Here is a 17,144-nt window from a genome sequence, read left to right as displayed (position 1 = left end):
GACTGAACACCAATCTCAACAACTTGCCAAGTCGAGAGGAAGGGATGCTACTTGATAGAGATGAAAGTCTTCCACATCTTGCTTGTCTCACCAGGATCCACACCTGTCCTCTCTTCTCAGAGTCCCATCCCTTCCTCATCTCTCCACCTGCTCATCCAGTGGATTCCATGCCAAGGGCTCTAAATTCTTGCCACTCAAAGTAAGCTCCCTGACACCAAGAATACTGGCTTCATTTGGGAGTTTGCTAGAAATGCAGATTCCTAGCTGGACCCCAGACCAAGTAAGTCAGAATCTGTACTTGAATGGAATCCCTAGTGATTCATGTGCCAGGTAAAGTTTGAGAAGCACCGATCTACAGAGTCTGCTTGGGCACTCACCGTGCACAATGGTTGCCATTTCCTGTCCATCCCAGAGCCCGCACCCAGCCACCTGCCCTGCAGCCCAGAGTCCACCTCTGTCGGCCATCATGTGTCACCATGAGAAGGCTCTGAGGAGGCAGCCAGCATCTCCGCACCTGCTGCTGCCCTTGCCGCACCTCCCTCATCCGAGACGCCTTCCAGATACTCTTGCCACTGCCCGCCATGTCGTCCGCAGTTGCCTCGCAGGCGCGCCAGCGCTACCACTGTAAGTGCAACAGCCACACCGCCCTGGAGCTCCGTGCCTCCTTCCAGTGCCTGGCCAGGGCCTGCTCCCTGCACCACCACAACATGGCCTTGCAGCGCTTCTCCTGCGTCTTCCTGCTCTTCTCCCAGGAGCATAGTGAGACGACCGAGAGCCTGATGTTGCTGCAGAACTGGCGTGGGGGTAGCTTCTCCTTCCTGGACATGAGAAAGCCCGAGACCCAAGATTGGGAGAGTGGTCTTCAGGACATGCCGGAAGCACTGCACCTGGAGAAGTGCGTCCACCAGAGCCTCCTCGACCTGCACCAGCTGGCCATTAAGAGCTGCGACGCCGACCTGTGCCACTGCCTGGGGACCGGCTACCCGGACCAGCAGGTCAAGTTCATCAAGGAGCTGGAGGACCATGTCAGCAGCCTGAGCAACAAAGGGTCCCTGGAAGGCGGCCTGGCAGAGTACTCTTTGAGAAGCTCACCCTGGGCCACGGCGACAAGGGGGACTGAGCCTGGACTGGACTTTCCCCCGAGACCTGGGTGAGTGCCCACGGTCACCCTGCCTGCCATGAAGTCTGCAGTATTGCCCTTGCAGAATAAGTTCACTTAAGTTTTCCTTCTTTCAGTGTTGCCAGTTCTTCCAGTAAACTAATTGCTTCCTAAAGAAATAAAGGTCCCTTGTTGATTCACGCGTGCAAACCCTTCACCTTTCACGTTTTAAAACAGGTATCTGGGAGTCTCTTGAGTTACCAAATGCCCTGTCCACAGGAAGCTCAGCATCTCCACAGAGGGAGGGAAGAAGGGGATGCATGGGACCCTGAACAATACAAAATTGTACGTTCCCCTAATAAACAGTGTGGTATATGGGGTGGGTGTGGGTGAGGTGAGGCCCTGGTGAATGTGGGTGCCTGTGAATAGATGAGCTATAAAAATATGGCCTGAAAATCATGATTGGGGTTGATCTCCAGAAATAATGAAGCGAACGGGATTGGGGAGGGAATGAAATAAAGGGGTCTTCATTTTGTTTGAAGCAGAATTCTGGGTAGGAAGATGGGTGTCCGGGATGCTGGCACAGCAGAGTCCCTCGCTGACAAGCTCACCCTGGGCTACAGTGACAATCTAAGGGTAGCAGGGCTGGCTTTCCTAGAGACACATTTCCTGCGGTCACCACTGTTGAGCATGGATGTTGCCCTTACAAAACTTCCACGTGTGATTCTTTACTTGAACTGTACCACCCTGTGATAAAGTAGACTGGTACCACTCAAAATTTACCTCAAGTCTATTCAGGATGATTCTCTATAGCCTTTCTAGGATCAAAAATATAAGCTGATGAAGGAAGGTCAATTTGTGATAGTGAATATCAAGTAAACTGAATCCCCCTGGATAGGAAGTCAGTGGTACTGGCTGCATTGAACTATGTAGAGGGGGAAGAGTTGAAGCTGGGAGACCAGTTAATAGGTATCAGAGCTGGTCCAGGTGAAAGATAATGGTGGCTGAACTGGAGTGGAGGTTCAAGAAATGACGAGATGTAGACACACTGCAGATAGATTTGGATACATGAGCAAGGTTTCTTCATGGAGCAGAGAGGAAGAGGGAGATATGAAGAAAATAATCTCATTTCGCCTGGGTTGATGGTGGTGCCATTTGATCAATTTGGGGTCTTTTGCCAGGGACACAGCAGAGATGGAAGTTTGGAGAAGGCATGTCATGTCAAATCTGAGATGCATATTAGACATCCAAGTGGAACTGTCATGCAGGTAGCCAGAAAAATGAATCTGGAGTTCAGAGTGGATGTCAGCTTTAGAAACAGACCTATGGGAGACATCATGATGCCTATATAGGTTGTGTTGTGGTCATGGGAGTGGAAAACCTCAGTGGAGAGCGGACTGGGAGGATGGCAGAGCCCAAGCCCAGGGTAACTCACATGTAGAAGCAGGGCTGAGGTGATGAAACACCCAGAGGGGTGCTGACCTCACCTTGACCTTTAGCTCACTGCAGACTCTGCCCACACCCCGTGGCCCCAAATCAGCCTGTTCGGGACCTCTGTGTGGCCTCCTAGGGTATGCTTTCAGAATGGAGAGAAGACTGCACTTTTTATCCTTTTGTGACTATGCAGAAAGAAATTTTCCAGTTTAAAAAAAAAAAAGATTTCTTAAGAAAATGATAGGGATTTCCCTGGTGGTCCAATGGTTAAGAAGCTGCCTTCCAACACATGGGGTATGTGTTTGATCTCTGGTCTTGGAACTATGATCCCACATGCCTCAGGAGAACTAAGGCCACATGGAGCAAAAATGCTGCACACAGCCCCCAAAATTATCAGTTCTTCTTTTCCTCTTCCCCTTTAAAAATTCAGCCTCTTGGTCAACTCTAGTTGATCTGATGAAATCTGTACACATGTTTCTGCCTGCTTGGACTTCAGTAGTTGGGGCACATGGGCTCAGCTGTTGTGGTTACCCGGCTTTAGAGCACAGGTTCAGTAGTTGTAATGCACAGGCTGAGGTGCTCTGCGAAATGTGGGATCTTCCCAGATCAGGGATCAAACCTAGGTCTCCTGCTTTGGCAGAAGGATTCTTTACCACTGAACCACCAGGGAAGCCTGAAGGTCCTTCTTACTCTCCTGTTTTGGAGAAACAGTTTGGTGTCATGGATTCTTCCCCACAGATGGCCTGGGTTCAAATCCCAGTCTAGCCACTTACTAAATTGAGGGAATTGGGGCATGTTATTTACCTTTTCTGTGCCTCAGTTTTCTCACCTGTAAAATAGGCATCATAAAACTATTGCTTAAAAGATTAGATGATTTAATATATTTTAAATGCTTAGAACAGTGGCTGGCACATAATAAGTACTTTGTGTAACCATCTTTTCTCATCATAACCATCGTCATCAACATACACTAGTTCTAAGTTCCTTTTTGGTGTGTATACTTTGGAGAAAATATTTTTTTAATCTTTCCTTTGCCACTGGGGGTCTCTTGCATTTTGACCAATCCTGTCACCCTTCTAATTAAAAGGGAAATATCCTTTGTAACTGCTTGATTGTCACTTGCTACTAGGAATCAGGAGGACACATTGCTCTTTTCACTGCTGCAGAATCAGGCCCAAGACTGAAGGCAAGTTTCTGGGTGACAAGTTTTCTTGGCAATGCATCTGCCACATTCTGTTTCGACTAGCTTTTCCTTTAAGTCGGCCCCCAGAACCCTTTTTGCTTCTTCTGCAACTCAGGTTGCCTGAGCCGCCTCTTTCCATCCTGAGCTATAAGTTCACTCCTCACAGGTGGGAAACATAAGAAGGATGTAGAGGTAACCCCAATCCCATCTATGATGGTGGGAGAGGAGTAAGTCAGGGTGTCTGGAATCGGAAGAGAAGACCACCTTAGGGCTGATAAAATAATCAAACTTGATAAATCACCATGCACTTTGCCATCGAGGGTCACAAGCTTTGCTCTACAGTGGAATTGTTTATAGAGCTTTTAAAATGCTGGCTGCCCCAGATACATCCCAGACCAATTACATGAGTCCCTTGGGCAGGATCCAGACATCCCAGGCAATTAAAGCCAGCACGAGCACCTTGCTCCTCAAACTGTGCTGTGGGAACCAGCAGTGGCCACTTCGCCTGACAGCCTGTTAGATACTCGGTAGTCCTAAATTTTAAGCGCTACCCCAGGTGTTGGTCCTTTATTGGACCAGAACCTGGTGGTTCGGAGTCGACAATGAGAGAGTGAAAGAAGGAAAGAGGCTAATATTCCCTGGGTTACGCAGCCGGCTTCTGCGCTCCAGGGAATCAACCAGAAACAGAGAGAGACAGAGAGAGAGAGAAAGAAGAAAGAAAGACACAGGGACCAAAGCTCTGATGGAGCAAAGGTGTTTTAATCAACATGGTGTGTGCATATATACTGTCTTACAAGGTAGTTATTCTCAGCAAAGATAAAGATTAAAATTCCAGACTTACAAAACACAAGGCGATCCCTATTAAAGAGAGAACAGGGTACTTATCACCATAATGAGAAACTAACAAAGGAAATGCCTGGATTCCTCAGCCCCGGGAAAGGCGAGCCTCTCCTCTTAATTCCTGAATAGGAATTAATAAGGGCCAAAGTTTTCCTGACAGATCTAAAACAGCCCACAGGAAGTCTCCTATTCAATGCTTCCTGACACCCAGGCTTCCTGAAGCAGAATCAACATTTTAACAAGGTCCCAGGTGATGAATACGCACACTGGATTTTGAGAAGCATTCTTTAGCATCCTAGTTGTCAAACATGGCTCCATCTTGGAATCACGTGCAGCACCAGAAAATAATGCTGACGCCTCGAGATGAACTCAGCATACCCTCCTGTTAGGACTGAAGCAAACACAATAAAAACTTAATGTGTCTTCAAACGCAGTTATGCAAAGGGCCTTGGAAACCTCTTCTTGCACTTCATGTTTCACACACGGTGACACAGACACACCAACAGACACCCGCACACTTTACCCATTGTGTTTTATCACAGCTTCTGCACTTCACTTTTTCCCAGGTGATACAATCACCTCTTTCACCCTCCTCCTCACTGAGTAAGTTCTTCAAGGTGGCAAGTGAGATGGAGCCTGGACTCACAGGCCCCTCAGTGATAGGCAAGCCTGCCACTCAGCACCAGGGGAAAAACGATTAGGAGCCTCTGGCCAAATGGGCTCCAGTCTGGGAACTGCTGGGACAGCTTCCTTGGCAGCTGGGTGCCATGGTGGCTGTCAAGCTACCATTTCTGCCAACTATCTCTAAGGGAAGGTGTCTTTTTCGGTATTCCTTAAGTGAACCCTCAAACCCAAGCTGGTCATCCTGGAGATGGTCCATTCTCCTCTGTGGCTTCTCCAGGAAATTCTTACAGCCAAACTGTGGATAGTCACTGCCGCCTTTGCTCCAGAAATTAAACTAGGCTCCGGCTTCCTTTCTTATCCCTCTTAGACTATTTAGGGTGGGGGCAGGGAATGAGAGGAGGTCATTTTTTAAGACAGGACAATCCATAGACTGTTCTCAGCTCTTGGGTTTGAAACCTGGGATACTCACTAAGCCTTTGACTTAGAGGTTGTCTGATCTCTCTCTCCTCAAAACATCCATTCTCAGAAGGGCTGGCTAAACTTCAGAACCAGCACGAAAGTGGAGAGTGGTTGAGGGGCAAGTCTCTCGTGTGCCTCGATTTTTCCTACCAAGAAACAAAGTGTACTGTGAGCCCAGACTGGCAAACCCTGCTGCTTCCCTTCAGCACCCAGAAGGGCAATGTTTTTCCAGGTGCTGCCAAATGTCCCACATCACCCAGACCTCGCGTTTCTCAGAAGACTGCAGGTTGAGCCCCATACATGAAGGCTGGGAAGAGGCGGCAGGCATTTCCTACTGGTGCTTGTGCTGGGCCCTTCATGGTTTTGCTGGCATAAAAATCAACTAGCTTGAGTCATACAGTGGTGCAAAGTGATTCGCCAACATCAGAGCTCTGGCTTCAAGAAGGGCCTATCTTTCTTCAGAGGACATACTCCAAGATGGAGAACTCTTGGTGGTCCTCCCATTAGCTCTGCCTGGCACTGACGTTATCAACTCCCCTCAGATCAAGAGGAGGTTCACAATGTCTGACCTCAACTGTTTGTTTTTTTTTTTTTTAAGTTATTCTGCAGAATAGGAATTTGCAGAAGAGAAGGAAAGTATGGTTCAGGGGGAAGACTGAACCTCAGAAAAAGCCTGTCTCGACTGGGTTAGAGACTAATGATGATCCTGACTAAATCCATGTGGCTCTGCCTTCAGTGCCTCCCATGCTTCCCCACCATAAAAAGTGAGAACCCCTCCACAAAGTTCAGAGCTTCCATCAAAACTCCTCCGAAGGCCACATTTCCACCGGTACCCCTGTACCCTGCCTCACCAGAGAGGCCAAAGGGATTGGTCTCCCCATCCTTGAACCCATCAAGGAACTATATTTGGCACAGGGGGTACACAGCCTCAGGCAGGGCAATAACCAATGAAACAAGTTCCCAAAGCGCGAGATGATAGTGGTCAATCCAGGGCATTCGTACATGTACACTCTCCATTTTCTACCTCAGAACTTACATAATTGGGGGGGGAAGCATACAAAGGGCACAGCTTTCTGTATCTGCCTGAATGCCCTATTCCCTTACGGGGGGAACATTTAACAAAGTTAAATGCCCAAGTGACTTTCTCACCAGAAAACGTAGACGCTAAAGTACTCCTAGGTCAAGCCTCCACCCTCCAAACTGTGCTATGACAATGGAGAGACAAACTTAAACCAGAAGTCCCTGGAGAAATTCTACAAAAGGTAAGAGCAGATGCTTGAGTTGAAGGGAGGAGAGGAAGAGCCAAGACCGCTGACCTAGTAGTAGGAAAACGCCAGCTCGGTGCCAAGTATCAGAACTGAAAAAGCAATAGCCTTTCAAGAGGCATGTGAATTATAAAGCCTCTGATAACCACCTTTATTAAATGCCAAGTAATCCAAAGTTAGTAGTGTACTGTTAGTCACTCAGTCGTGTAAGACTCTGTGCGACCTTATGGACTGTAGCCCACTAGGCTGCTCTGTCCATGGGATTCTCCAGACAAGAATACTGCATTGGGTAGCCATTCTCTTCTCCAGGGGATCCTGCCGACCCAGGGATCAAACCCATGTCGCCCACCTTGCAGGCAAGTTCTTTAGCCTCTGAAGCACCAGGGAAGCCCTTTAAAGGCAATGGGCTCTCTGGAAGCAACAGCCAAATGATACTTGCCCTCCAGTATCAACATCAAATAGGCCTACAAGCCAATTGGCCCTATGATCGCTCCTACATAAAACCCATCTGGATATGGGGAATGTGCTCCCAGGATCTGTGCAGGGACTGCCCTCATGGTTGTGCCTAAGTAGCATCAATAGATCACCTCAGGCCTGGGATGTAAATGTGCCCAGAATATCCATGTGCTTTGGATGAGCTCTTCCAGGAAGGAAAGGACAGTCACTCATTCCACTGCTAAAGATGCTCCTGATGACCCCACAGAGCTCTCAACAGTTTGTTCCACAAGCAGCAGGCATCAGATATACCCTTCAGCCCTCAAGGAAGCCTCTACGTTATATCAGGCCAGCCTATGCCCAGCCGATGACCAATACTGCATATCCACATGGGTTCCCACCCCTGGGTGGCCTCCACTCACTCCTCACTCGTGAGTGAGACAGACTCATCACTGGAGATGATACCGTCCCATGTGACATCATCCCAGGCCAGGAGTTCACCACCGGAGACACCTATGCCTCGTCCACTGGAGATGACACCCCAGGGCCATGGTACCATGTTGGAGATGTAGCTGCTCACCCAGATGGCTTGCTCCCCAGTTCACATTGTGGAACACTGCAACGGGGACTGAGACGTTCCTGAAACAATGGACTAAGTGCACTGCCCGATGGCACCGGAGGACGAGCCACTATGATGTGACCTGGCGGAACTTGCTGGATGTTGCCTGGGTGACCCAACCCTAGACCAAGAGGCCCTTCAGACTGTCAGTCCGTTCTCAGGCCAAAAGGACCACCCAGAAACAGACAGCGCCCCTGCCTACAGCACCTGAAGGCCGTTCAGGTCCTCACCTCCTAGATCTGCTGTCTCAGCATCACAGGCTGGGCTGTACTCTAAGCGCCTGAGTTGTTTTGTTTTGTTTGCCTGCACGGGGTCTTAGCTGTGGTATGTGGGATCTGGTTCCCCAACCAGGGACTGAACCCAGGCCCCCTGCACTGGGAGTTTGGAGTTGTAGCCACTGGACTACCAGGGAACAATGACCCTGAGTTTTTTTTTTTTTTTTGTATGTTTGCTTTTAAATTTTTTTATTGTAACATAAGTGCCTGATCTTAAGCTGTTGATTGCTAAGGCATCCACATCCCAGACAGCTGTCTTAAATAAACACAGTGCCAGCTACCAGACTAAATGAAAGCCAGGCTTCCCCATCACAGAAGTTTAAAAAAGAAATCAAAATATCCATAGAAACGAATGAAAATTAAAACATAACAATCCAAACCTATGGGACACTGTAAAAGCAGTGCTAAGGGGAAGGTTCATAGCAATACAGGCTTACCTCAAGAAACAAAAAACAAGTCAAATAAATAACCTAACTCTACAGCTAAAGCAACTTGAAAAGGAAGAAATTATGAACCCCAAGGTTAGCAGAAGGAAAGGAATCTTAAAAATTAGGGCAGAAATAAATGCAAAAGAAGCAAAAGAGACCATAGCAAAAATTAAAACCAAAAGCTGGTTCTTTGAGAAGGTAAATAAAATTGACAAACCATTAGCCTGACTCATCAAGAAACAAAGGGAGAAAAATCAAATCAACAAAAAGAAATGAAAATAAAGAGATCACAACAGATAACACAGAAATACAAACGATCATAAGAGACTATTATCAGCAACTATATGCAAATAAAACGGACCACTTGGAAGCAATGGACAAATTCTTAGAAAAGTACAACTTTCCAAAATTGAACCAGGAAGAAATAGAAAATCTCAACAGACCCATCTCAAGCATGGAAATTGAAACTGTAATCAGAAATCTTCCAACGAACAAAAGTCCAGGACCAGACAGCTTCACAGCTGAATTCTACCAAAAATTTAGAGAAGAATTAACACCTATCCTACTCAAACTCTTTCAGAAAATTTCAGAGGAAGGTAAACTTCCAAACTCTTTCTATGAGGCCACCATCACCTTAATACCAAAACCTGACAAAGATGCCACGAAAAAAGACAACTATAGGCCAATATCACTGATGAACATAGATGCAAAAATCCTTAACAATATTCTAGCAAACAGAATCCAACAACATATTAAAAAGATCATACATCATGACCAAGTGGGCTTTACCCCAGGGATGCAAGGATACTTCAATATCCACAGCAATCAATATAATACACCACATTAACAAATTGAAAAATAAAAACCATATGATTATCTCAATAGATGCAGAGAAAGCATTTGACAAAATTCAACATCCATTTATGATAAAAAAAAAACCTACAGAAAGCAGGAATAGAAGGAACGTACCTCAACATAATAAAAGCTATAAATGACAAAGCCTCAGCAAACATTATCCTCAATGATGAAAAACTGAAACCATTTCCCCTAAAGTCAGGAGAAAGAAAAGGGTGCCCACTCTCATCACTACTACTCAATATAGTTTTGGAAGTTTTGGCCACAGCAATCAGAGCAGAAAAAGAAATAAAAGGAATCCAGATTAGAAAGGAAGTAGTAAAACTCTAACTGTTTGCACCAGTTTCTTTTGTTTTAGAGATCACTGGATGACTAGGATAACTGACCATCTGACCACTTACTTGTTTTTCCCGGCTGACATTTTAATTCACGCTCATGTTTTAAATTCACCAAGAAAGACTCAATCTGTAACACGCTAGGCATCCCATCCTAGACCCCAATAAAAGTGCCCCAGGCTACACGTGTACTCACTTTCTACCCATGACCTGGCTGTGGAGTCCATGCATGCCGTCCATCCTCCAGGACCTGTGAGTAATGAGCCATGTTTTCATTTCAAAGTTCCCTAAGCGTTGTTACTGAGGCACCTCTTGCAATCATAATAAGAACCACCAGGCAGGGGAGGGAGGGTGAAATCACAATGAAAAAAGTGGAAGTGTTAGTCATTCAGCCCTGTCGGACTCTGTGCGACCCCACCGACTATAGCCGCCAGGCTCCTCCATCCAAGGGATTCTCCAGGCCAGAATACTGGAGTAGGTAGCCATTCCCTTCTCCAGAGGATCTTCCAGATGCACGGATCGAACCTGGGTCCTTTACTCACAAATATGTATGGACAAATGTCTACCAGATATTTGACTGAAGTGAAAGAGATCATGATGAATGAACAGAACTATTTTTGGAGAAAAAAAAATATACTACAGGAAACAGAAGAAACCATTACCAAAAAATTCCAAATTCATATTCTCAGAACTGTAAAGATGACAGTGGGCTTATAAAATGGGAACAGGGTGCTATAAAAGGGAGCAATTAGAGAATAAGAGAAAGTCCTTGGAAAAAAAGTATTACCGCAAATGGAAAACTTTGTAGATGCTAAGTACCCAGCTCAAAGCGTCTCTGCCTCATCCTGGCTTTGATAGACAGTGGTCTCGCCCCGCCCACAGATCCCGCCCACTCACGTGACCTCTTCCTTAACCAATCTCAAGCCTAGGCACTGGCCCCGCCCAATGGACGCCATTACCCCTCCGTCCCAGAGCCCGCACCCAGCCACCTGCCCTCTGGCTTGGAGCTCGCCTCCGGCCGCCCACACCGTTCACCATGGGAAGGTTCCGAGGAGGCCGCTGGCGCCCGCGCCCCCGCCGATGCTGGGCCCACACTCGTGTCGTCCGAGCCGCCATTCCCTCGATATTGGAGTCTCCCGACATGGTGCCCACACCAACTTCGGAGGTGCGTCAGAACAACCGCCCTGAGTGTGAGGCCGCGGTCAACAGCTACGCTGCCCTGGAGTTCCACGCCTCCTTCCAGTGCCTGGCTGTGGCCTTCTACCTCAACCGTGATGACGTGGCCTTGAAGCATTTCTCCCGCTTCTTTCTGCTCCGCTCCCACCAGCACAGCAAGACAGCGGAGAGCCTGATGTTCCTGCAGAAAGAGCGTGGGGGCCATGTTTCTTTCCTCGACATCAGAAAGCCCGAGAGCCAAGAGTGGGAGAGCGGGCTCCAGGCCATGAAAGACACCCTGTACCTGGAGAAGTGCGTCCACCAGAGCCTCCTCGACCTGCACCAGCTGGCCACCGAGAGCTGCGACGCCGACCTGTGCCACTTCCTAGAGACCAGCTACCTGGACCAGCAGGTCAAGTTCATCAAGGAGCTGGAGGATCATGTCAGCAACCTGAGCAACGTGGGGTCAGCGGAAGGCGGCCTGGCAGACGACGTCCTTGACAAGCTCACCCTGGGCCACGGCGACAAGGAGGACTGAGCCTGGACTGGACTTTCCCCCGAGTCCTGGGTGAGTGCCCACGGTCACCCTGCCTGCCATGAAGTCTGCAGTGTTGCCCTTGCAGAATAAGTTCACTTAAGTTTTCCTTCTTTCAGTGTTGCCAGTTCTTACAATAAATTGCTTCCGAAAGAAATAAAGGTCCCTTGTTGATTCATGCGTGCAAACCCTTAACGTTTCTAGTTGTAAAAAAGTATCCAGGAGTCTCTTGAGTTACCAAATGCCCTGTCCACAGGAAGCTCAAGATCTGCACAGAGGAAGGGAGAAGGGGTTCCATGGGACCTTGAAAAATACAAAATGCACCTTCCCCTAATAAACAATGTTGTATATGGGGTGGGTGTGGGTGAGGTGAGGCCCTGGTGAATGTGGGTGCCTGTGAATAGATGAGCTATAAAAATATGGCCTGAAAATCATGATTGGGGTTGATCTCCAGAAATAATGAAGCAAACGGGATTGGGGAGGGAATGAAATAAAGGGGTCTTCATTTTGTTTGAAGCAGACTTCTGTGTAGCAAGATGCGGGTCCTGGATGCTGGCGTAGCAGAGTTCCTCTCTGACAAGCTCACCCCGGGCTACAGTGACAATCAAAGTGTAGCAGGACTGGGTTTCCTAGAGACATAACTTCCTGTGGTCATCACTGTCTAGCATGGATACTACCCTTACAAAATATCCACGTGTGATTTTTTACTTGAACTGCACCACCCTGAGATAAAGTAACATGGTAGCACTCAAAATTTACTTCAATTCTATTGAGGGTGATTCTATACAGCCCTTGGAGGGTGAAAAATACAAGCTCATGAATGAAGGTAAATTTGTGATATTGAATATAAAGTAAAATGAATCCCCCTGAATATGAAGTCAGTGGTACTGGCTGCATTGAAGAATGTAGAGTGGGAAGGGTTGAAGCTGGAAAACCAGCTAGGAGGTATCACAGCTAGGAGCTGGTCTAGGTAAAAGACAATGGTGGTTGAACTGGAGTGGAGGATGCAGAGATGTAGACACACTGCAGATGGATTTGGATACATCAGCAAAGTTTCTCCGTGGACCAGAGAGGAAGAGGGAGATATGGAGAAAATAATCTCATTTCGCCTGGGTTGATGGTGGTGCCATTTGATCAATTTGGGGTCTTTTGCCAGGGACACAGCTGGGATGGGAGGTTGGAGAAGGCATGTCATGTCAAATCTGCAAGTGGAACTGTCATGCAGGTAGCCAGAAAAATGAATCTGGAGTTCAGAGTGGATGTCAGCTTTAGAAACAGACCTATGGGAGACATCATGATGCCTTATATAGTTTGTGTTGTGGTCATGGGAGTGGAAAACCTCAGTGGAGAGTGGACTGGGAGGATGGCAGAGCCCAAGTCCAGGGTAACTAACATGTAGAAGCAGAGCTGAGGTGATGAAACACCCAGAGGGGTGCTGGCCTCACCTTGACCTTTAGCTCACTGCAGACTGTGCCCACCTGTGCCCACACCCCGTGGCCCGAAATCAGCCTGTTCGTGACCTGTGTGGCCTCCTGGGGTCTGCTTTCAGAATGGGGAGAACACTGAACTTTTTATCCTTTTGTGACTATGCAGAAAGAAAATTTCCAGTTTCAGAAAGAAAAAGATTTCTTGAAAAAATGATAGGGACTTCTGTGGTGGTCCAGTGGTTAAGAAGCTGCCTTCCAACACTCGGGATATGGGTTCCCTCTCTGGTCCGGGAATTCTGTTCCCACATGTCTCAGGAGAATTAAGGCCATGTGCAGCAACACAGACCCAGCACAGGCAAAGAAAAAAATCTATATTTTTTTCCTCTTCCCCTTTAAAAATTCAGCCTCTGGGTCAACTCTATTTGATCAGATGAAGTCTCTATTTATGTAAACCCTAATCTTGCATTACCTAACAAAAACACTCAAAATATGTTTCTTCTGTGCCTCAGTATAGTTAATAAAGCAAAAGTTATAATTTTACAGATCTTGCCTGTCTTATGGTCCTTGATAAGACAGGGTCCTCAGATTGACACACAGTCAATCTGAGTCTCCCTAAAGTTTGCAAACTGCTTTGAATATTTACAAATATTCAAACATTTAAAAATATACCTCCCTGTAGCTCAGACGGTAAACAATCTGCCCGCAGTGTGGGAGACCTGGGTCTGATCCCTGGGTCAGAAAAATCCCCTGGAGAAAGGAATGGCAACCCACTCGAGTATTCTTGCCTGGAAAATCCATGGAGAGAGGAGCCTGGTGGGCTACAATCCATGGGATCGCAGAGAGTCGGACATGACTGAGCGACTAAGTCTTGCTTTGAATATTTACAAATATATAAACAAGCTTGGATACAAAGGAATTAACTTTCCCATTTCACCATGACTGCACTTGAATTTTTTTTTAAATGAGGATTAAGTCTCTCGAGTTAAATTTCCAGAAAATGTGCTTGTTGCTTTGTGCTTAGACAACCGGGGTCTTTTCACTGTTTCTTTCTCCGCTTACATTGAGGATCTCTCCTCTTTCTTTGATGGGCATTCCCTGGTGGCTCAGATGGAAAAGAATCTGCCTGCAATGCAGGAGACCCAGGTTTAGTCCCTGGGAGAAGGGAATGTCCACCCACTCCAGTCTTCTTGCCTGGAGAATTCCATGAACAGAGTAGCCTAGCGGGCTACAATTCATGGGGTCACAAAGGGTGGGATGCGACAGAGTAACTAACACTTTTATTTTCCTCTCTCTGACAATGTCTCAGATCCTACATACGTCATATGTCAATTCACTGTTCTCCTCTAGATAGAAGCAAGCACCAAGTGAGAAGCTGTTCATTTTTATAACTAGAAATTGACTTTTTGGTTGTGCTAGGGCTTCGTTACTGCACAGGCTTTTCTCTAGTTGCCGTACGTGGGTCTCTTACTGTGGTGGCTTCGCCTTTTGACACCATGGGATCGAGGTGCTTGGACTTCAGTAGTTGGGGCACATGGGCTCAGCAGTTGTGGTTCCCTGGCTCTAGAGCACAGGTTAAGTAGTTGTGATGCACAGCCTGAGGTGTTCTGCGAAATGTGGGATATTCCTAGATGAGGGATCAAACACAGGTCTCCTGCTTTGGCAGAAGGATTCTTTACTACTGAACCACCAGGGAAGCCTGAAGGTCCTTCTTACTCTCCTGTTTCAAAGAAAGAGTTTGGTGTCATGGATTCTTCCACATAGGTGGCATGTGTTCAAATCCCATTCTAGCCACTTACTAAACTGAGGGTATTGGGGAATGCTAATTGCCTTCTCTGTGCCTCTGTTTTCTCATTTGTAAAATAAGGAGAAAAAAAAACTGCTGCTTAAAAGATAGTTCGTTTATTATATTGTAAATGTTTAACTTTAAACATACTAAAAATTAGTATCTTTTAAATTGCCCTCAGGCAGGGCAGTATCAAATGAAAGAAGTGCCCAAAGTGCTAGATGACCAAGGTCAACCCAGGGCATTCGTACATATACAGTCTCCATTTTCTACCGCAGATCTTATATAATAGGGCGGGAAAAAAAGCATATGTAGGGCACAGCTTTCTGTATCTGCCTGAATGCCCTATTCCTTTACTGGGGGAAAATCTAACAAAGTTAAATGCACAAGTGACTTTCTCAGCAGAAACAGTAGACGCTAAAGTACTCCTAGGTCAAACCTGCACCCTCCAAGAGGTGCTATGACAATGGAGAGACAAACTTCAACCAGAAGTCCCTGAAGAAATTCTACAAAAGTTAAGAGAGGATGCTTGAGTTGAGGACAGGCCAGGAAGAGCCAAGACCGCTGACCCAGGAGTAGGAAAACTGCAGCCTGGTGCCAAGTATCGGAACTGAAAAAGCAATAGCCTTTAAAGAGGCAGGTGAAGTATAAATCCTCTGAAAACCACCTTTCTTATATGCCAATTAATCCAACCTCGGTAGTGTAGTATTAGTCATTCAGTCATGTCGGACTCTTTACGACCTAAGGGACTGTAGCCCACCAGCCTCCTCTGTCCATGGGATTCTCCATGCAACGATACTGGAGTGGGTAGACATTCCCTTCTCCAGAAGATCTTCCTTACCCAGGGATCGAACCTGGGTCTCCTGCATTGCAGGCACATTCTCTACCATCTGAGGTACCAGGGAAGCCCCTTATCAAACTTACCAGTATCAATAAAATACTCCAATAGTGCCGTTATAAAAGCCAGGGGCCAGAGATTATTGTTTGCATGGGATCTGAGACCCACTGACTAAATTGTACACGACATATGTCCCATAGTGCCAAATCCTTATACTTTTGCTTACAATCTTATCCAGAGACTTTTGCCGATTTACAATTCTGGACCTAAAAGATCCCTTTTACTGTATACCACTCAGTCCTGAGGCCGAGGAGCTATTGCCTTTGAATGAGATGATCCAGAAACTAATATGAAACAACCCTGTTGTTGGATGGTGCTCCCACAAGGATCAAAGAATCCCCCACCATCTTCTCGGCAAGCCTTGGCCAAGGACTTAAGGGACTGCCAATTAAATGAGGGAGCTGTACTTCAATATATGAATAATATACCTAATGGCTAGTAAAACAAAGGAAGCTTCAGGCCAAAATACAATCCTTACTTTCAACTTTCTGGCAGACTGGGGATATAAAGTCTCCATGGGAAAAGTGAAAACTTCTCACACAACTGCAAAATATCTATGACAAAGAAACATATTCCAAATGGAAGGGAGGCATTAGAGTGACTGTATCAACCACCAGAAGGCAATCGTGAGAATTCTTAAGAATGGCTGGGCTTTGCTATATTTGGATTCCTAAGTTTGGGATCATGGTAAACCCCTATATGACGCTCTTAAAGGAAAGGACAATGAGCCACTAAGATAGACTGCAGAGTGCCAAAAGGTCTTTTGGTGCAATTCACTCAAGTCCATTCTAGCAGACCTGACCTGACAATCCAGATACGGATATGCTTACAAATGGGAGAAGCTTCATGGACTGGAGACTCTTTGATATGCAACAGTAACTCATCAGGAAGTCCTAGAAGCAGAAATCCTCCTCCAGGTATGTCTGCCCAGAAGGCAGAGCTAATAACCTGCATGAGATCCCTGCACCTTGGAGCTAGGAACAAGGTAACTCCTTATATTCATTCTAAGTACGCCTTCTCTGTGGTACAGGTATGTGGGGCCATATGAAAAGAGAGGTCTATGAACATCAGGAAGGAAAGAAGGACACAGAGGAGATCCAGGCGTTATTGGACTCTGTTAGAATGCTGGAAGAACCAGCCATAGCTCACTGCCCAGGCCACCAAAAGGTGGATAGTTATATAACTAATGGAAGTAATTTGGCCCATCATGCATGCATGCTAAGTCACTCAGTCGTATCCAGCTCTCTGTGACCCCAGGGACTATAGCCTGCTGGGCTCCTCTGTCCATGGGATTTCCCAGGCAAGACACTGGAGTGGGCTGCCATTTCGTCCTCCAGGGATCTTCCCGACCCAGGGATCAAACCCACGTCTTTTGTGTCTCCTGAAGTGGCAGGCAGGTTCTTTACCACTAGCGTCACCTGGAGAATAATTTGACCTGTTACGCCACAGAAAATCAGCCAGAACAAAAACCCCAGGTCCTAAAGCCCTAGCACTC

At 46.7% G+C, this 17,144-nt stretch overlaps 3 protein-coding genes across 3 annotated transcripts in view; all 3 read left to right on the top strand.

The window, feature by feature from the left end:
* Positions 1–581: 581 nt before the first annotated feature.
* Positions 582–1,154, top strand: LOC122435581 (ferritin heavy polypeptide-like 17). Its single transcript, XM_043459756.1, has one exon. It carries the CDS (start codon positions 582–584, stop codon positions 1,152–1,154), a length of 573 nt encoding a protein of 190 aa, XP_043315691.1.
* A 9,838-nt stretch (positions 1,155–10,992) lies between these two features.
* Positions 10,993–11,544, top strand: LOC122435580 (ferritin heavy chain-like). The gene has a single exon (XM_043459755.1). It carries the CDS (start codon positions 10,993–10,995, stop codon positions 11,542–11,544), a length of 552 nt encoding a protein of 183 aa, XP_043315690.1.
* Positions 11,545–12,077: 533 nt separating this feature from the next.
* The window catches only part of LOC122435578 (oligophrenin-1-like), a 189,687-nt gene continuing 184,620 nt past the window's right edge, over positions 12,078–17,144 (top strand). The window contains exon 1 of the mRNA XM_043459754.1: positions 12,078–12,165. Coding sequence (XP_043315689.1) covers positions 12,078–12,165 — 88 coding nt within the window. The remainder of the gene's footprint in view (positions 12,166–17,144) is intronic.

The sequence above is a fragment of the Cervus canadensis genome, chromosome X (assembly GCF_019320065.1).
Source record: "Cervus canadensis isolate Bull #8, Minnesota chromosome X, ASM1932006v1, whole genome shotgun sequence".
In the NCBI taxonomy this organism is placed as follows: Eukaryota; Metazoa; Chordata; class Mammalia; order Artiodactyla; family Cervidae; genus Cervus; species Cervus canadensis.
The sequence above is the reverse complement of the archived record's forward strand: the minus strand, read 5'-3'. Positions and strand labels throughout refer to the sequence as shown.

What these genes read in the sequence shown, in the direction of transcription:
- LOC122435580 (XM_043459755.1), top strand. Translation starts at nt 10,993, where the DNA reads ATGGTGCCCACACCAACTTCGGAGGTGCGTCAGAACAACCGCCCTGAG.
- LOC122435581 (XM_043459756.1), top strand. Translation starts at nt 582, where the DNA reads ATGTCGTCCGCAGTTGCCTCGCAGGCGCGCCAGCGCTACCACTGTAAG.